Source organism: Dermacentor silvarum, chromosome 10 (genome assembly GCF_013339745.2).
Source record: "Dermacentor silvarum isolate Dsil-2018 chromosome 10, BIME_Dsil_1.4, whole genome shotgun sequence".
Taxonomy (NCBI): Eukaryota; Metazoa; Arthropoda; class Arachnida; order Ixodida; family Ixodidae; genus Dermacentor; species Dermacentor silvarum.
In genome coordinates, this window is record NC_051163.1 from 18934595 (window position 1) to 18955508 (window position 20914).

Consider the following 20914-nt stretch of genomic DNA (forward strand, 5'->3'; position numbering starts at 1 on the left):
ATGCCGTGCTGCTGCGCATATAACTGCAGCAAGAAGCGTGAAGATGGTTATGCAGTTTTTATGACACCGCAAGGAAAGTGTGACGGCTTGCGCAAGAAGCAGTGGCTGCACAGCATTGGCTGAAAGAACTTTGTTAAAACAAAAAGAACAGTGTTGTTTGCGAGGTAAGGCGGCTTTCTTATTGCTCATATCAAAGCATCCCCTAATGCTGCATTTTAAAATTCTTCCGGCCTGCTCATTAGCGTTTTTGCTGCGGCAATTTGTACGTTGCATAAAAATGGGGTTCTCCTCAGTATGCTGAATATTCTGCTGGGACTCCATCACTTCGCACGTCCTCAACTGTTAATCAGTCGGAAATGCAGCACTATAGATTCGATCTGCTTTCCACTGAACAATTATGCCCGAAGATGCAGCCTCTCGATCGCACTTTTCGTGATTGTTAGGATCCGTTGCCTGTTTTAATGAAATAGTGGCTTGTAGAGAAGCTATTCTTTCCAGCCTCTCCCTTCCCCCAGTGCAGGGTAGTAAACCGGACGTGCAGGGCCTGAAAAAAATTAATGGCAAGTATACCCGTGGTATTGCTAGTGATGAGCGCTAGCTAGCTCACATTTTAAGGCGAAAGCCTTAGTTAGATCCCTGTTTCAAGGTCGCGTTGTAAAGTGTTGGGCTGTTAAGCATGAGGTCGTGGGATCAAATCCCGGCATTCCGACCACAGCGGCCGCATTTCAGTGGGGGTGAAATGCAAAAACACCGGTGTACTTGGATTTAGGTGCACGTTAAAGAACCCCAGGTGGTCCAAATTTTCCGGAGTCCCCAACTACGGCATGCCTCATAATCAGATCGTGGTTTTGGCACGTAAAACCCCATAATTTAATTTTGACGTACAGAAAGTCACGTGACCTAAGCAAGGCCAGAAGCGAACAAAAGCTTGTCCAGCTGTGTATAATAGATTATTAATGATTTGCAAATTAATGATCAATTAGTGATTGGATTAGTGTGCATTAAGGTGGATGAATGATTAACATGTATTAGGGTGGAATAAGGTGTGATGAGGATTAGGGTGGATTGAGGTGAATTATCAACCAATTACCAAGGGTGGTGGAGTGGAGCAGAGGTAGAACGCCGGTCTTCTAATCTGAAGGTCGTAAGTTCGAATCCTCCTCCAGTCCACTATATTTTCAAGCATGGAGTGGTGCCCGACACCGGCAAATATATATATATATAGTAAACCAGATGTGCAGGGCCTTAAAAAATTAATGGCAAGTATACCCGTGGTATTGCAAGTGATAAGCACTAGTTAGTCCACATTTTAAGGCGAAAGCCTTAGTTAGATCTCTGTTTCAAGGTCGCGTTGTGAAGTGTTGGGCTAGTGGGGCTATACTAGTCCAGGTGCAACCAAATTAGGAAGGTCCACTAAGCTTCAACAAAGTCACTCCCTCACCAGAACAGGAATTGGCCTCCCTGGTGCAGTATTCGACCACTACCTCCCTCATGACTCCTACTATTAACCCATAGCCCTCAGTCCCCAGCAGCTGCGGAGCACCTGACCAAGGCAGTGGTCAGACCTGCGACGCGGCAGAGGGTGCTAAGAATCTCTGGGTCCGTACAGGCCGCCACTGGAAACTCGACCTGGCAACGTTCAACACGCATACCCTCTCAAGTGAGGCTAGCTTAGCAGGACTATTTGAGCAGTTATCAGGCATTGCCTGGGATATTATTGGCCATAGTGAGGTTAGAAGAACTGGTAAGGCTTATACAGTGCTGCCTAACGGCCACATTCTCTGCTACAGAGGTCTTCCAGATAAGAGAGAATACGGGGTAGGATTTAAAATCCATAAGGACATAGCGGGACAACACTGACAAATTCTACAGCATTAACGAGAGGGTAGCAGTCGTCGTAATAAAGCTGAATAGGAGGTATAGAATGAGGGTAGTACAAGCCTACGCCCCATCCGCCAGTCACGATGATGAAGAAATAGAAAAGTTTTATGAAGATGTTGAATTAGTGATGAGAAAGGTGAAAAATCGGTATACTGTAGTCATGGGCGACTTTAATGCATAAGTGGGGAAAAAGCAGGCTGGTGAGCAAGCAATTGGCAACTACGACATCAATTCTAGGAACACTAGAGGAGAGATGTTGGTAGAATTTGTGGAAAGGAATAGGCTCCGAATAATGAATACCTTCTTCAGGAAGCGCAGCAACAGGAAGTGGACCTGGAAAAGCCCTAATGGAGAAAGTAGGAATGAAATAGATTTCATACTCTCTGCCGATCCCAGCATAGTGCAGGATTTAGAAGTGTTAGGTAGGGTAAAGTGCAGTGACCATAAGTTAGTCAGGTTTAGAATTTCTCTCAATTTGAAGAGTGAAAGAATAAAATTAGTCAAGAAGAAACAGGCCAACCTAGATGCAGTAAGGGTAAAAGCAGACCAATTCAGGCTGGTGCTCACAGGAAGATGAAGACAACATAGAAGTAATTAATGGAATGGCAACTAGGCTGATCTCAGAAGAAGCAATTGAAGTGGGAGGTAAGGCACCAAGGCAACCAGTAGGTAAGCTCTCCCATGCTACAAAGGACCTAATAAAGAAATGACAAAACATAAAAGTGTCAAACTCGAGAGATCAGATAGAATTCACTGAACTGTCGAAACTGATAAACAAGAAGTAAGGGACATCCAAAATTATGACGTGGAAAAGATTGAGGAAGCAGTAAAATATGGACGTAGCATGAAATCAGTGAGAAGAAAACTTGGCATTGGACAAGCAATCTGTATGCACTGAAAGATAAGCAGGGTAATATCAGTAATTTTGATGACTTAGTAAAATCAGCAGAATTCTGTACCAACCTGTACAGTACCCAGAGCAGCCAAGCTTCTTTCATTCGAAGTAGTGATGAACAGGGTACAGAGGCTCCTTCTATAAATAGCGATGAAGTTAGAAGGGCCTTGCATGACATGACCAGGGGAAAAGCTGCTGGAGAAGATGGAATAACAGTCGATTTAATCAAAGATGAAGGAGATATTATGCTTGAAAAGCTTGCAGCCCTTTATACGCAATTCCTCACGACTTCAAGTGTACCAGAGAGCTGGAAGAATGCCAACATTATACTAATCCATAAGGAGGGAGACGTTAAGGAATTGAAGAATTATAGGCCCATTAGCTTCCTTACAGTATTATATAAAATATTCACCAAGATAATTTCCAATAGAATCAGGGCAACAATTGACTTCAGCCAACCAAGAGAACAGGCTGGCTTCAGGAAGGGATATTCTACTATGGATCATATCCATGTCATCAGTCAGGTAATAGAGAAATCTGGGGAGTACATTCAACCTCTCTATATGGCTTTCATAGATTATGAAAAGGCATTTGATTCAGTAGGATTACCAGCAGTCATAGAGGCATTGTGTAATCACGGAGGCATACGTGAATATCTTGGCAAATATCTACAAAGATTCCACAGCTACCTTGGTTCTACACAAAAAAAGTAAAAAGTTCTCTATCAAGAAAGGGTTCAGGCAAGGAGACACAATCTCTCCGATGCTATTCACTGCATGCTTAGAAGAAGTATTCAAGCTATTAGACTGGCAAGGCTTAGGAGTGATGATGAATGGCAACCTTCGGTTTGCAGATGACATTGTCCTACTCAGCAACAATGGGGACGAATTACAACAAATGATTGAGGACCTTAACTAAGAAAGTGCAAGAGTTGTCTTGAAAATTAATATGCAGAAAACAAAATAATGTTCAATAGCCTAGCAAGAAAACAAGAATTCAGGATGGCCAGTCAGCCTCTAGAGTCTGTAAAGGAGTACGTTTACCTAGGTCAATTACTCACAGGAGACCCTGATAATGAGAAGGATAGTATTTACACAAGAATAAAATTGCGTTGGAATGCATACGGCAGGCATTACCAAATCCTGACTGGGAGCTTACCACTGTCGTTGAAAAGAAAAGTGTACAATCGTTGCATTCTACTGGTGCTGACATATGGGGCAGAAACTTGGAGGTTAACAAAGAAGCTCGAGAACAAGTTAAAGACTGCACAAAGAGAGTGGTGTGTATCGGAGAGCAAACGGGGATAGCCGATATTCTAGTTGACATTAAGAGAAAAAAAATGGAGCTGGGCAGGCCATGTAATGCGTGGGATGGATAACCGGTGGACCATTAGAGTTCCAGAATGGGTACCAAGAGAAGGGAAGCACAGTCGAGGACGGCAGGAAACTAGGTGGGGTGATGAAGTTAGGAAATTTGCAGGCGCAAGTTGGAATCAACTAGCGCAAGGCAGGGGTAATTGGAGATCGATGGGAGAGGCCTTCGTCCTGCAGTGGACATAAATATAGGCTGATGATGAAGGTGAATTACAGTAGACTTTACAAGTCTTTCGCATTCGCGTCTCTTACGTGATAGCTAAGGACACCTGTGAATATTTTCAGTTTTTGAATTTGCTGTGAACTGGGCTGCCATGCACGCATGAGTGGGTGACGATTATTATTTGGTTTTCTCACGGATACAGGCAATGTGCAGGGGGTGTTCACATGATCGAGCACCCTTGCGGTTGATATTGACTTCTAGGCGGAGGCCGGGAATCTTCGCTTTGATAGCGAATGCGTTAAAGTCACGTTTCTTCGGTTTTGTTCTGTGGGTAAACTTTTTCCATCGATGTAACACGAGCCGAAGTCATTGCATCAATGCGCTTTGATTACAAAGGTTGAGCAATAAATAATGATTATAGTTACGATGTAGTAATGCAGGGAATATTATGTAGGCAATAATGTTTAGCACTACAACGTATTAGCCGCTTTTAATTGTATAAGGGATGTTTTATTCATGCTGCCTGAGTGAAAAACTCCTCGCTAAATGTTCAAGCTACATTTTACTAAAGACCGTCCTATTCAATCTAGAGACCACAGCGCAAAAGCTACTTTCACATTGAGACGAACACATGGACGGATGATGCACTCGTGACTAATTCATTATAAGAAGGCACGCTGAATATAATACTAGCGGTGCACATGCGCGCAGAGGCAAGAAAAAAATGCCACACACAGAGGGATGCGCCACAAGCAATACCAGATCAGATGCACAGAGTAAAGCATCCTATCATGTGGCAGAAAAAAATGTCTGGAGTACAGAGCTCGCCTCAAAGCTCCTTTTACATCAGTGTGCCTCATTCATACGGCTTTAAGAAGAAACCAACCTCCTCATAAATGCCTTCAGCATTCCCGATGCTGTTATCACCATTTTTCAAAATTTTCTACACCACTGGGGTACGCAACTGGCCCAAAATCATGCGCCTCCATCGAGTGCTGCGGCCCGTCCGTGGGAGCAAGGCGGAAAAGCGTGTCGTGCGCAGCACGCGCAGCCGGCATGCAAGGAGAATCGAGGAGGAAAGCGCAGCGGGGAGGAGAGTGTCGCTACTTTTCAAATAATCAAGGGGCTTTAGGGTGTTCAGGCACAATTGGAACGATGGGGAGTAATAGATGGATTTGTCTTAACTTCATGCCTGTGGCTTCAGATGGTCCTTGTGGCATTATTTCACTATCTTTCCAAGTTTCTAAGAAACTAAATGCATGAAGGCATTAAGTTCTTGTGCTCATGCATAGTCATTGCAAAGCGTTGCACTTATAAGGCAATAGTATTGCCGAAAATCATCAATCATCAATTGATCATTTTCGGCAATAGTATTGCCGAAAATGATCAATCAGATTCAATCTGCAAAGCTGTTTAAAGCCAGAAGGATGATATTTAGGCAAATCCATCTACTACAATTGAACCTCGATATAACGAAATTCTCGGTATGACAAATGTCTAGCCTTTTATAATTTCTTGTCCGCAGAACACCTTGTATTTTGAACCTCAATATAACGAAGTGTGTTTAGACGCGAATTTAATCCATCTAAATTTCACTGCCGCTGCGAAGAAATACTGGGACAATAAATGGAAACAGCTGCAGGCGCAGGTGGTCAAATGGTTGAATTACATGTGGCTGCATGCGAATGCATCTCTCAAATCGCACGATGGATAGCGACTGCCGAAGTGAAGCAGTGTCTTCAGCGGGTCATGGCCTCTGAATCTTTGTGCATGCCGTCTGATTTAATCAGAGATAACTGGCTAGTGCAGTGTCAGCGCGTATAGTCCTGTATTACGAATGTGCGTTGCGTCAGTGCCTGATTTGGCGTTTTCGTTGTTGCCAATTGTTTCTGCCTCGTGTGGCAATTATAACAGTGATAAACATGAGTAGCAGTACTAGTACTGAACGCAAGACCTTCTAGCCGTATGTCATGTTCCGTATAAATTCCAAGGGCAAGTAAGATCCTATTACGCCCCGCGCGCCGTATGCTGTGGGTTGAGGGCGAACCAAGGATGGTGGGGGCAGATGCACGCCCCCCCCCCCCCCCACCCCCATTTCCCCTCTTAGCTCGCGTGACTTCTCAGCGTCGTCCCACTGCGGGCCACAATATCAGCCGAGATGGCGGAGCGGACACGAAAGTTTCCCAGGTTTCGCTTCGTCCGCAGATGTGAATATATCGTTGACGCAGCATAAAACCTTATCTTGAGACGCTGACTGTCAAATTCAAGAAAATGAATGTTTTTTTTTTTTGTCATTGAAATTTTAGTTTGTTCGACTGCTCAATAATTTGGAAATTTTCATGGCCCTTTCTGTGTAGGAAGAATCTGTCAGCAACTGTACTTGGTTCCAAAAAAGGTTGAATTTCAATATAACGAAGTAAATTGCCCATTTTACTGCATCGCGCTTTTACTGGCATCATTACAAGTAGGGGTGTGTGAATAGTAATCTTCGATACTAAATCGAATATGGATCGAATAGTGCCAGAAGCAAATCAAATTGAATACTTTTTGAATAATTAACAGCCATTTTTGCAATTAATATAAAATTCTTTTATGTCTTAGCATTCATAAAGTTAGCAAGTTCCTGTTATTAGATTGCACATCATGAAGGTGTGATTAAAAGGACCAAATGAGCGATTTATTTGCCTCCCGTGAAGTTTTGAAATATTACAAAAATCTTTGCATTTGCAAATAGTGATTGTGAATAGCAATTCGAATAGTGACTGTGAACAGTGATTTGAAGGCCGAATTGAATAGTACACTATTTGATTCATTATTCGAAAGTTTCGAATACTTGCACGGCACTACTTACGAGCATTTTCAAGACCTTTAAAAAATTATTGTTGTTTAAGAAAGGCGCCAAAGCTGAATCAACAAAACATTTATTAAAGTTTAAGTTAAAGGTGTAGAATAGTCTAGTCAGCCACAGTTGTAACCACCACCACACTCACAGCAACGACCGCAGGATTGTTTCAATGCCGACAGCTGGTGACAGATGTTCAAGGCAGAAGGCGAGGAAGTGGGTAGGGCTGCTGCCACTTTGGTGAGTATTTGACAGAGGGCACGAAATGTCATGCCACACAAGAAACGGTAGTGCAGCTGCAGGCACAGTGGCTCCATCCTTCACATACGTCTGCACGGCTGCGGCCAAATCTTCCTTGGGGAGGACGTCGTCGACGGCAGCCGCAATGCGTGCTCGTAGGGTGACAGCGAAAGAAGTGTCTATGAGTTGTCGCTTCTGACCTCGGCAGTAGTCGTAGTAGGCAAGCACGATCCTGGCCTGCCACAGGGGTAGCGTAGACTGCATGAAGTCATGCCTGGCCGTCTGGAACAGGTCAAAGAGCGTGGAAAGAGTGTCCACCCTTTCGCGCATGGTGCACTCCAAGAGTATGGTGCCGAAAGCATGTTGCAGCGCTTGCTCAGAGTCGCCAGACGCACGCACTCGAAGGAAGAACTCGGTGAACTTTGAAATGACAGTGTTCTCGGAAAAGCAGGCAGACACCTTGGGCCTCGTCGACCATCCGCGCAGCAGGTCCTTGATGGCACTTTGCTCAAAGGCCGTCTTGCAGCCCGTAGGATCTACGGCATATGGCAGGCAACCTGCCTTGTGCTTGACGCAGAGCCGTCCGCGGGAAGAGAGCACAGATTTGAGAACGTCCCAGTTCTTGCCGCGCCTGAAGATGACTGGCCAGTAGCGGGGGTCGTTTAAGGCAACACTGTCCAAGAGGTCAAGTTCCGGAAGGTGACACGGCGCCTTCAACATGTACTCGCAGGCACTGTAGGCATTTGTTGGCCTGAAGGAGACTGTTATGTGGCTGTACACGACGTTCCCAGTCACAGTGTCCACTGGTAGCAAGTGGCGAGGCTCCACAGCAAGCACATAGAGATGCCGGAAGGCCTGCAAGTGGTAGCGATTATCACTGCTGTGGATGGGGAAACACGGGAAGAGTGAACACAGCAAAGCCGCAACTGCCATGGGGCGTGTGCTAAGGGTCAGTTCTGTGCCTCCGAGGAATAAGAAGCCCAAAGCCATATGGGTAACCAAGTAAGAACCGTACAGGACATGGCTTGAAGCATGGGTGGAGCGCAGCCGGAGGTGGCGGCAGATGCGCATGACTTCTAGGTCGCCAGTGCCAGCCATGACGAGAGACAGGCTTAACACAGTGACGAGAAGGCAAGTCTCCAGCGTGTTTCGCCCAGCTTGCTCGGCCACTGCCTGCTTCTGCAGGTCCAGAAAGTACATGGTGTAGTGGTGGAGGATATCAAATGCTTGAGCGTTTGCAGATCCTGCAAATTTGAGGCCAACGCAAAGGCAAGCTCCGGCCAATATGTTGCAGTATGCTTGGCTCATTGTCTCATGGTCAATGTCCACTTCATCGGACGTCCTTTGAAATGCATAGGTTGCCACCACTGCAGGTATGTGGCTCTCAATCCAGGCTTTTGTTGGACAGACATCAGACCAAAGAATGAGCCCAGAGGCCAGCGTCCGGAGAAGGAGGAAGTCTGGCCGGACCATGTCCAAGAGGTACTGTGTTTCTGGCGCAGCCATCCAGCCAGCGACTGCATTATTGCCGCTGTTGAAAAACATCATGCCAAGAGCGAGGGTGGCTGCTGGGCTGGTGACGTGAACGTTGACAGTGTTGCCTTCTCTGATTTGGTAGCTGGGAGAACGGAACCTCTCCCGCTGGTTTCCTGTTGACCGCACACGTCCTCCCACCATATAATGGTGAAGTTGGTCGGCCATGCGCAAATTGGAATGGTAGAACTGAGAGCCGCCCTTTCCAAGCATGACCAAGCCCAAGGCAAGCCCAGCAGCCAGTGCGTAACTCTCCCGGTCAATGCAGTGATCCATCTCAGGGCCAGGAGGACGACCGACTTCTCCGAGCAGTATATCTGCCATCTGGCTGTGACCAGACTCTGCATAGAGCAGCCCCAGACCCATGACAGATGCCACGCATACAAGTGGGTGAACGTCCAATTCTGTGGAGGTTGGCGGCAGCAGGGCTTCAACATGGATGCTCATCATTTTCGTGCTTGCAAGATCCATGCTCCCCAGCTTTGACGCAGCCAAGCCAAGCAACAGCCCGACGCTAGTCAGCTCATGGTTCTTCACCATGTAATCATGGATGGCTGTGGCACTAAGGGCAGACAGGTGGCCATTGAGGCCTAGACCAAGGAGGAAGCCGGCATGCTCAATAGTGGCGTCTGTTGCAGTGCTGGCTCGGGGCTTGTTAAAGGTGATCCAACTTGAATCCACGTCATTCGCATCAGGTGCAACACGCAGTCCAGCAGCGACCCCGTTGTGGAAAAGGGGCCACGTGTTCATGTTCGGGGGCACCTCAATGTGAGACATGTCAACCGTGGCATTTCTCAGGGGAACCCGCCCTGTAAGGCAGAGCTTTGGAACGGGCAGCGGGTCTGCGAGCACGGGTTGGCAGCTGCGTAGGGTCATCATACCTCTGCCTACAGGAAGGGCCATGGTGCGAATGCACAAGCCATACAGATGACGCTCCTGCTCCTCCACAAACTCATGGTCGCTTACTTCTGGTCTCTGCTGGATGGAGATGCACACTGGCATCGATGACTGCAGCATGCGGCATGCTTCACTTATGCGCTGGTCTTTGCTGAACTTTAATTTGCACATTTCCTTGTTGAGAAGCTCAAAGCCATTATCTTTCTCGGTAAAGCCTGATCCCTGCTTTGTCATTTCGTGTACAGATGGCACAGCAATCTTTGCTAGACACTTTCTTTGTTTCTGTGCAGTCAGCTCAGCGAGATCTTCCCTTCCAACTAAGTGATACGCTGCTGGACCCCACCCAAGAGCAGGGCTGTCTTGACACTCGACCATGGCGTCCTGAAGAGGTGCGACAACTCCTGAGGGCCAACGAGAAAGCTGATCCAAGTCGATGCCAAGCTTCACAAGAAGAGAGACTATCTTCTCACCTACACCGCTCTCCTTAGAAAAAGAGAACCTGTGGCTTTCGTGTTTTCCTAACGATGCTGCAGAAATGTCCTGCAAAAGGTTGCTGGAAAAGGAACACTCCAGAGGGCGAGAGAGCACAGCATAAAGAAGCACAACTGCTTTGAGAGATTTGGTTGTTCCAGGAATATAAAGAAACCTCGACTTATCATCCGGATGTGCCATCGTATTTGCAATCCAGGAAAATATGTTAGGTGGGGACAAAGTAAACCAGGACGGGGTCTTTGGTTCACCTTCAGGAATTGACGTGCTAGATGGAACATCGTCGATTCTGATTTTTTCTGGGAAGTCTTTCCTGTAGAGATCCTGATAGGACTTCAAGCGCAGATGGACAGAGAGCCTATAGAGGAATTCAGCAAATCGAGGCAACGAGGGCCACTCGAGCACATCCAACTTGGCATCTTCGTAGACAAGGTGAAGCGCAGTCAGCACACTGTAGGCATGCTCCTGGAGGGGTGCAACATTGCTAGCCAAGGTATCGCAGCTAGGGACAAATAGCGGCATTTTCGGGCCTGGTTTTGGTGCACTTCTTGATGCCAGCTTGAGAGGACCCCCTGACCGCTGTAGCAAGTACTCCCAGTCTGCGTTTGAGCCTCCTTCACTCGATTTGGATTTTTTCAGTGCCACGGGAGTTACAACATCAAGGTCCATGCCTCCAACTTGTTGCAAGCCGCTGCTGGCAGCGACACAGCCAACCGTACCCAGAATGAACAACAGGAACGAATGCATTTCGGTCGATGCTGTTAAGTCTGTGGGTCCAGGTGCGTTCCGTGACATGTACCACTTTGTGAGCACTTGGACACCCAGTTCCTGAGGCAGGACCACAGACAGCGCTTTCAGACAGCGTTTCACAATCCTGTCCTTGGACATTGCGGGGAGGCTGAGCCGATAGTACGTTCCGGACGATGACTCCAAGGTCACACGATTCCTAACGGCATCCTGCAGGGACACGTGGTGTGGCAGCGGCAAGAGTCTCGAATCTTCAGCTCCTGTATGCATGTGGCCGACGTTTGCAGACACGGGAGAAACACCGATATCCGGGAGTGCGCTGCCGCCGCCGCCACCACTCAAGCTGCTGCGACGGGGGACCAAAGGCACAGCACGAGGAAGTGAGCACTCGAGTTCTCTCGGTGGCGCAAACACAAATGAAGGCACGTGCACCTTGCACAGTCTACTGGGTCCCGCATAGAGTGTAAGGCTGTGGTTCAGGTCAAGCACAAGCAACATCTTTAGAGACGGCAGATACTGGACATCCAGCGCCGATATCGAGTCGCACTCTGTCAGCACTGGCCGCGCACTACTTTTGTTGAAGCTGACAAGCTTCAGCGTCTTCCGAAAGCTCAAGTGGTAGCAAAGGTACGCGTTCCCGACCATGTCACGGATTACAAACGCCTTGGAGGCTCTCTCCCCCGAGGGTTGCGGCTCGCACCACAGCTGGTCGAGGCAAATATCGGGTACGACCGGCAAAGTCTGTGCGTCACGCTGGTCGTACGTCAAGTTCGTGTTAAACGTGTTTTCGTGGCTCGGAGTGAACAGGGGCATTCCACTGGGCAACGGCGACTGCGATCTGCTCAAATACGCCATGTGAGCGAGTGGAGACTGGCTGTGATGGCCGCTGTGATGACCGCTGTGATGGACGCTGTGATGGCCGGAGTTCGACGCTCGGTCCAGCGGCGAGCGTCCGGTGGCGGGAGTGCTGTGGGACAGGCGCGGCGAACCAAACGACGACGCAGTGGCCGACGTCGACGCCGAACCGGCGGCGGCGCGGAAGCAGGTCGGCGTCCGGTCGATACCGTACACGACGGCGCTGGTGTCGACAAACTGGTCTTCCTCTTCCGTGGTGCGTCGCACCTGCCACACGGTGTGCGCCGCCTGGTCCCGGTGGAACATGACGAGTAGCGAGGGCTCTTCGCACACGTAGACCACTTCGGCGCCGGAGTCGTACTGCATGTAGCCGAACTTCGGAATGTGGCCGCGCACCGCGGTCCGCGTCACCACAGGCGCCACTTCGTCCAGCGGGTGTAGCAGGCTGAACAACAAGGCATCGGCCGCGGAGTGTTCGCTCGGCGCCGCGAGAAGGTGCGGCGCGCCCGCTTGCGCGACTTCTCGGGATCGGCGCTCGATCAGCAAACCGTAGCGCGTGGGCCACAGACGCGACACGATGAAAGGCACGGAGCGCGTGTAGTCCTCTCCGGAGCGCGAAAAACAGTGCAAGGTACCGGAGCTCGCTTCGAAGAGACAGACACAAGGCACTCTCGTTTCCGGCTCCGACGCGCTGGGGCTTCCGACGAGATGCCTTGCCTTGTAGTCGGTCACCATAAAGTCGCACCACAGAGCGTCCTGGATCTTCCCGCTGATGTTGAAAGTCCGCAGAACTGTGCGCACATCACCGCCGTTGGACTTGCTCCAGACCACGGTGTCGGCCGACGCGTACAATTCCTCTTCACCGTCCGAGTCGTCGTCCATGGACGAGCTCTCCCGGAGCTTCCAAAACGACGACGTTTTCGGCTGAAAGCTGTCGTCGCTGCGCCTGTTGATGCGCAGGGAGACGCCCTGCAGAGCTTCCGAAAGATCAGCAGCGTTCGTGGGGGCAGTCGAAACTCTGTCACCGGCGCTTCCATCATAGCTGCGTAGCCGAGCGTTTCCGGGGTGATGCGTCAGGTATTCGGAGCCGTACGGCACGAACTCCAGGGGCTCCCCTGCAGCTATCATTGCCACTAGATCATCCAGACTTGCGCTTACTGAATTCCACAGAGACTTTCACAGATATTTTCGACGCCCAAGAGTGCCGGAGCGACCCGTTCGAAGTCGGGCGCCTCGCATTCATGAACGCCGCCGGTTGTTGACGATGATAACGACGCTACCGTAATTTATAGGCAACAAAGCCAAGCCAAGCCACAAATAATAAACGATCTGAAACAATAAATTCATAGAAAAATTATAACTTTAAAAATTAAATTTAGTGGGAGATTAAAATTGTGTAAGTTCTTATTAGTATTTTTTTAAATATTGAGGTTTTGTTCAAATTGAGATTGTGTTCAAATTATTCATATAAGTCGAATGAATCCAAAACAAGTGACAATCTGTGCCAACTACTTGTTTACCTGGAATCCTGGAATACTACCTGAAACTACCGAGACTACCGAAACGCAAAACTGTTGTCCCCTTTTATTCTTTGCATCAAGCAATCATCAGGCTTTGTGACACTTGTTCATGGTTGTTGATCTGATTGACTGCAAACTTTGCAACTAATTAGTGCAGACAGCGGTATTCTGCAACTGAAGCGACCGTCATCGAGATGAGTGCGGGTCTTAAGCCGAGCAAGAGCACCGTGTACGTGAGCAACTTGCCGTTCAAGCTCACAAACAATGACCTGCATCAGATTTTCGAAAAGTACGGAAAGGTTGCCAAGTGAGTAGATACAAATATTCGTGAAATCAGCAGCGCACGTAGTGCCGTTCACGACAGAACGGTTTCCCTCTCATGAAACGAGCGATCCTTTTCGGAAGGACCCGCCGTGGTTGCTTAATGGCGTTGAGCTGCCAAGCTCGGGGTCGCGGGATCAAATCCCGGCCACGGCTGCTGCGTTGTTTGCTTGACCGCATTCATTGCGGGTTTCTACAGCATGCCACTCAATTGCATTCATGAGTCACGACCGAAACATATAGGTAGTGCATCAAGGAGGTTAAAACACCACTCCTTTATAATGGGCATGTTGACTTAATACATTATAGTTCTAAGATATCGACAAGTCATTCTCTGTAGAAGACGTTGAAAATCAAAGTCCCGTTCACAGTGGCACAAAGTTTTCTACTAAAATTACTAGAGGGAAATTCTTGCTTTGCAATCTTTTAATCAGTGTTGTACAGAACGGCGTTCCTGGAATTAGTTCCTTTTGGGAGGAAGGGAGGAATGCTACCGTTCCATTAAGGGCTGGTGGAACTGTAACGGTAGCTCATTAGGTTTACGAAGGAATGGCAGAGGTAATGGCGTTCCTTCTGTGTACGTTCAACGGCATTGAACAGACGCACGCACGTACGCAGCACATCATGCAGGGTAGATGGGTGACAGCGTGAGGCGCAAAGAACTACCGCTTGCCTGCCACGTGACTATGGTGCATTTTTTTCGTGAGTTCTCCGTTATATTTTTTATGACTAGGCTTCGAGATTGTCACATCACGCTCCATCCTGTACACCATCAACATAAAGACAGAGTTGGCTTCGGTGACCAAACCAGCCAGCACAGATGCTGCCACCTCGTCCTCACCCAAAGACTTCGTCTCGTTCAGGCGCCAAACCCTTCCAGCCGAGGAACAGGATGAGCTGTCGCGGTACCTGCTGGTACTAGTTGATTACTCGCTGTTGCAGATGAAGAACTTCGAGGGACTAAACTAACTTTTCCTCAAGTGCAACATGGCAGTGCCCTCGAGTGCTTGGTGGAACGGCTCTTCAATGTTGCCAACGAAGTGCTGACAAAGAAACGGGTTCGTCTGTCGGACACTAACATCGAGATGCAACTCTTGCTGAGCTTGAACAAGGGACTTTACTAAGTTGCGAATATGTATAGTGGACATTTTTCTTCCGCTCGTACTGCAATACTGAATCAGAATTCATTAAACGCCTATGTAATCTTCCTTTCGATACGGTTTCTTGTGCAAGAAATTTAATTATATTGGTGCATGTGAGTAACTTTCTATTTGCACATCTGAAGTGCATTATCCTGACTGTACATTTGAAGACCAAAGTGGACGGTGCCATATGTCTTGCACTTGTGTTGCACGAGCACCAAAGTTGCAGTTATGCATATGCCTGGAGTATGTCCAGTGCTCCCTGAACAAATTCGAATAGGAGCGTTTCTTTGGATTGTTTTTATCTCCAGGTAATCTGCTGTCAGCCATGTTCAAATTCGTATAAAATACGTAGTTCGATGTGAGTTTTTAAATTGCTCATGTTATTTCGCCTCAGCATTATCCAACACTTTATTTTAATAATAAAAAAAAAATAAAATGTAACGTTAATGTAACGACACGTTCCAATGTTAAAGTGTAACTGGAACGCGTGCCTTTCGCATTAAAGGAACTTGTAATGGGAACTCGTTTCAATATTGGGAAGGAACGAGGAACGAGCTATCATTCCTGTTTTTGAGGAACGTGTACAACACTGCTTTCAATTACCACGAGAACGATGATTAGTACATGGATTTGTCTGATTTTTATGCTTGTGGTTTCAGATGATCTTGTGTCTTTGTTTAATTCGCTTTATTTCTCTTTATCCGCCTAAATTTCAGGGTAATCCTATTTTTACATCTGCAGAAGGCAATCGGACTTTGTGCTCATGCATAATCATTACAAATTGTTGCGTTTATGATGTTTGAAGCCAGAAGGACAAAGTTTAGGCAAATTTATGTACCAACTATTATTGCAATGCTGGTTAAACCACTTGCAGCTCCTATAGACACTAATTTTATAGACACCATAGACAGTAATTTTCATAGGAAACCCTATTGCACTATGAAATACATGAAGTGACACATTTCTGTGACCATAGTACTTGCATAGCTTTGACATCCCTGCCTGATAATGAGTATAGAGTGCAACGGAGTATGAGACAAAGTATAGGTAATCTCGTGCCAATATTTTTTTGTGTGTCCAGGGTGACTGTCATGAAGGACAAGCAGACGTGGAAAAGCAAGGGAGTGGCGTTTGTGCTGTTTGCGGATCCCGAGTCGGCCAGCAAATGTGCAACTGCGCTTGACAATCAGCAGCTGTTGGGACGCACACTCCGAGCAAGCATTGCGAAGTACAACGGTCGAGCACCCGAGTTCATCCGCCGAAAGGAATACAAGGACAAGTCTAGGTGCTTCGAGTGCGGTGTAAGTAAAGACCAGTTCGATTGCCTTCATAAATAGATTGGTTAGGATGAACCAAAGCTGACACGGTAGCTCGAGGCAAAGGGTGTTCTATGGCTGAGTACAAGGTTGAGGCTTCGATTCTTCTGATGGAGGCAGAATGGAAAGACCTTCGCGTGCTTAGATTTGGGCCGATGTTAAGTATCCCAGATTTTCGGAAATAATTTGGAACGCTCCACAGTTGCATCTTTCATGACCCCAGTGTTGCTTTGGGACTTTAAACCTTACGAATTAATCAATTAATCATGAACAAAATTCTCAGAAGTCAGCCACTTGGCATAGCATTTAAGATAGGAATGGAAAAACGGAGTGGAATGGGATCGAGAATGAAAAATTAATTAAACAGTGGTATAGGAAAATGAATGCAAAAAATGAACATACAAATTATGGGCCCTAGTTTCAGTGGGGACATTTTCGTAAGGCTGAGGTTATAACACAGTATGTGAGGCATCCACATTACATCATGGTACGTCCTGGAAAAAAAAAACATTCTGCAGCAGTGTCCTCGAGGCAATAATTTATGACTGCTTATGACACTTCTGCAATGTGTCATTGCTGTACATTCTACTCTGAGGTTAGTTTGGCGTGTGCCTGTGCCATTGTTCTTGTTTAACATAGGCATGCTAGCCTAGACTGAAGAAATAAGCCAAATGCTTGCATGCTTCCTGATTCCCATGCCTTTGCTTGTTCCGGGTTGGCTTATGGCAGTACTAGGTGAGCTAAATGAGAGAATGCCCCTGTTGTGTTGTTCTTCTAGGAGGAAGGCCATCTCAGTTACCGCTGTCCACGGAATTCATTTGGTGAGCGAGAAGCTCCGCAAAAGAAGAAGAAAAGAAGAAAATCGCAGCTGTAAGAGGTTTTAAATATTTATCTAAAAAAAAAAAAAAAAAGACGCCCCCCTCTCCCTACTTATTTTCCACCACCTTCAAGTGCATGTGATGACTGTTGTTGAGCTAGCAAAGAAAAAGCTCTTGCCATATACGTCAGGGTAGAGCCGTAGGGTTACCATTGCCTTAAATTAGGTGTGAAAAGTTTAAGAAATCACATGTATAGATGGCGAGGGAGGAAAAAGTAACGTGGGGAAAAGTGCTGCATTTATGAAGCTGTGATTACCTGTGCCAACCATCATGCTTTGCTGAGTTAGTTCTGATTGTTTCACCAGTGTAAAGTAGTCAGGCCTGTTTTTAACAAATATTCTATGTCGGGCTAACCCACTGAAATAAAGAAGGAAAAAAGAAAGGCAGTGTACACTTGCTTCAACAGTGCGGAAGAAAATTCGGGGTGGAAGTTTTTTTCCTTCTTCTAATAGAAAATTGTTGTTCGAGAATTTTTAACGCCTATCATCGTTGACATCTAGACAAACACAGCATTACTGCTTATATTTATTGGCACCTGTATTAGGTAGAACCCTTGTTTACTAGCTTTTGTTCTTCCTCCAAGCCTTAGATGAGTGGAATGAGCTGACTCACAATCAGCTTGTTGATTTATGACATAACTGCAGTTTTTTTTTTTTGCGAAGTGCAATAGTTCTACTTGTTGTTATGCATTGTTCGTAACATTGAGCGACAGGAAAACAGCACTTTGAACTAGAGAGCAAACAGCAGTAGCCGATATTGAAGTTGAGACTAATGGGAAGAAATGGAGTTGGGCAGACCATGTAATGCATAGGGCACATGGTTTATTATAGACTGGTGGTCTATTAGAATTACAGAGTGCGTGCCAAGGAATGGGAAGCACACTCGAGGATGGCAGAGCATTAGATGGTGTGATGAGATGAGAAATTTGCATGCATAGGATGGGATCAGTTGACACAAGATGTGGGTAGTTGGACGTTGATGGGAAAGACATCCATCCTGCTGTGTACATGACGCAAATTGATGATAATGATCTTTTGTTATTGTATTGCACTCTCTGCTTGGACCTGTAGAGTCTTCATTATCATGCAAAGTAAATAAATACTTTTCAGGCCTAAGGAACAACAGGAAGCAGAGGCCACAGAAAGTGAGAATGAGGAAGACCCGGCCTTGGAGTCCCTTCATGCGGCGATAAAGTATGAGGTACGTGAGCAGTAAAGGCTGAGCCGCAGGCCCAGTTGTAGTGACACGTGGATTCTTATTCTGACATTACCAGCGGCACGAGGCATTTGAAAATGCAGCTTCGGATCGACTATAGAAATTAAAGGGACAGTAAAGATCATAATAAGTTGAGTTGCATTAGTCAATCTCTTTTCTACAATACCAAAAAAAGCCCCTCTTGCCGTAAGGTAAGGCTTGGTAAGGCAAGAAAAAACCCAAAACTGAAAGACAGGTGACAATGCCACTTCTAACTGGCCTGTCATCTCTGGCATACAGAAAGAAGCACTGCTGGTAGTTGCTGAACAACAGGGGTCAAGCAATGGATGTCTTCGGAGCCAATGTTTCGACGAAGGGCTTGTCTTCATCACGGCAGTCCCCCTCATCGAAATGTTGGCTCCGGTGACATCCCTTATTCGACCACTGTTGATAGCGCCAAGTCTCCACCTTTTTGTGAGCCTCTCATTTACTAGTGGTCAGACATCTCTTGGGCAGTTCTTGTTTGTCTAGTAGGCATAGGCCATCATGATAGACAACCCTGGAAGGTCAGTGACAGTTGTTGCCAAGTGCTATAACTTCAGGTGTTAAGAGTCAGTATTCAGGTTTTCTGTGTGCAAGGACATTAGGTGCTGATGCAATTTGTGGCCGTTGCAGCTTCTTGCACTGTCTGCATGACCTAAGAATGGCTGGCTGCTAGTTTCTACAACAATGCCACACCTATTGTGACCTAATTTTTCCCCAAGAGTTAACCCTGCTAGACAGCTATGTATTGGGCATCATTGAGAGGGAGACTAACAAATGGCCATGCATTACAAAAAACTCACCGAAGGCTGCCTATAGCGAAAAAGCGTACAGCCGTACAGCTGTTTTGAAGGTGCATTGAATGAATTATTGAGGCTGAGGACTGGTTTCACTGAACAGTTTTTTTAAAAAGAGTGAAACGCACATTCAGCAAAATTTGGTACAAATATGTCTATTAGCTTCATCCTAAAATTTGTTGTTGTCGAAGTTGTCTTTGTGTTCTCAAATAACATGTTGCACCTGATAATGACAGCTTCATGTGTCTCCGTTGAAGTACTACTGATGCAATATGGCAACACTACCCATGCCATGGAATTTTATGGTGTGCAAGAATAGACAGTCTGTTATACATTCCGTGTAAAGTGACCTTACCTGGATTGTCATATTGAAAATAATTGTTTATTGTATTTACCGTATTTCAAAACTGACATACGGAATTCTTCCCCCCCCCTCCATTTTTGTTGCTTCCTCTTAGCAACAACAACGGGAGCGCGAGTCTGGAAGCAGCCAACAATCTGGTGCACACTCGTCCTCTGATAGTCGACGTCGAATTCGCAAGAGTGCCTACTTCAGCGATGAAGAGGAGTCTGACGAAGGCAATGGATGACTCCGGAGCTTGGCCCACCCATGCAGATGTTTTCATGTACATACGTCATCTCATTTACAGACCTCATCACATTTTAATGACACTGCTAAGCTTTGATTTTCACATTGGGACGATTGAAGTGCGGAAGTGACACTCAGTAGCTGCTCACACATAAGTTTTTCCACTGATATTTATGGTACATGAAAAATTCGAATGCTGAAAAAGTAATGCAGGACCAAAAATTGAAAATCATGGCTGGTTTGTAGCCAAGGAAATACCGCTTTATCTTGTTGGAAAGAAATTGCGCTGAAAGTTTTGCAAAAACATTTTGTTAAAGTATAGTGGGCTGTATTCTGGTTGCTGTGTAAATAATGTCAATTATTTAGTGCAATTCCTGATGTGAGCTTTGCAGCAACCTCATGTATTGTTTTGCCTACGCGTGGTTTTCACGGTGCGAATAAAGATGCTTGCTGCAGGCAATACCTTCGAGTTATGTCTCTCTGAACATGTGCCCTTCAATGTAGATTTCCACACCTGTCAAATAGAGAACTTGTAATTTGATTTGCTGAACTGTTCGACTTTCCATTTGACTAATTTGACGAGTCGAGAAAATGCCACGTGCAAACGCGTGGAATTTGCGTGTGTGTGCGTGCACGCTCGTCTAACTAGCCTCAACAAGTACAACACTCCCTTTGTAATTGGAAAATATGATTTTCTTTTTTTTTTTCTCTCTTCTTCAGGCATCTTGTTGACCTCTAATTGCCTCTTATCTAGTGCTATTGTTCTCGCAACTCGTTTGCTTCCCGTTTCGAGGTAAATTAGGTATTTCATGCTCCAATTCGACATCTGTAAATATCTGCCAGCTGCTGTGCTGTTCTCTATTTATTGCCCTTACAGTGGTGGCTCAGGTGCCTGAAAATGCTCGCCAGCCATTGCTGCTTTTCCATTTGACCTTAAGCATACTTCACTCCGAGCTAGGCTTGCTCCTTTATCTCACACTTGAAATGTTGACCATCCCAGGCCACCTCGAGCTGCTTGATTTTTCATGGATGTGTGCGTACCAGTGGCCCTCTGCGTAATGTCAAGAGTAAAATTAGCGCCCGATACCATGGAAACTAGTTCATTTGCAAACGTAAGAGATGCTGGGGTCATTATGGCCATACACGTTCCGCCAGTATTAAGGTCTTTGATGGGTCGAAATATTGACTGTCCGGCGT

The 20914-nt window shown here is 46.5% G+C and overlaps 2 protein-coding genes across 2 annotated transcripts; one reads left to right on the forward strand and one right to left on the reverse strand.

Annotated features, from left to right (window-relative positions):
* Nucleotides 1-7217: 7217 nt before the first annotated feature.
* On the reverse strand, nt 7218-13161 carry LOC119465974 (anaphase-promoting complex subunit 1). The gene has a single exon (XM_049657534.1). The coding sequence runs from the start codon at nt 13041-13043 to the stop codon at nt 7299-7301; it is 5745 nt and encodes a 1914-aa protein (XP_049513491.1). The 5' UTR covers nt 13044-13161; the 3' UTR covers nt 7218-7298.
* A 250-nt stretch (nt 13162-13411) lies between these two features.
* LOC119465978 (zinc finger CCHC-type and RNA-binding motif-containing protein 1-like) lies at nt 13412-20177 on the forward strand. Its single transcript, XM_037726467.2, has 5 exons — nt 13412-13742; nt 15983-16202; nt 16996-17087; nt 18205-18295; nt 19587-20177. The coding sequence occupies exons 1-5, from the start codon at nt 13630-13632 to the stop codon at nt 19716-19718; spliced, it is 648 nt and encodes a 215-aa protein (XP_037582395.1). The 5' UTR covers nt 13412-13629; the 3' UTR covers nt 19719-20177.
* Nucleotides 20178-20914: the final 737 nt, after the last annotated feature.

What these genes read in the sequence shown, in the direction of transcription:
- LOC119465974 (XM_049657534.1), bottom strand. Translation starts at nt 13,043, where the DNA reads ATGATAGCTGCAGGGGAGCCCCTGGAGTTCGTGCCGTACGGCTCCGAA.
- LOC119465978 (XM_037726467.2), top strand. Translation starts at nt 13,630, where the DNA reads ATGAGTGCGGGTCTTAAGCCGAGCAAGAGCACCGTGTACGTGAGCAAC. An exon ending in AAGTACGGAAAGGTTGCCAA is followed by an intron (nt 13,743 to 15,982) that starts GTGAGTAGATAC and finishes TTGTGTGTCCAG; the next exon opens with GGTGACTGTCATGAAGGACA. An exon ending in CTAGGTGCTTCGAGTGCGGT is followed by an intron (nt 16,203 to 16,995) that starts GTAAGTAAAGAC and finishes TTGTTCTTCTAG; the next exon opens with GAGGAAGGCCATCTCAGTTA.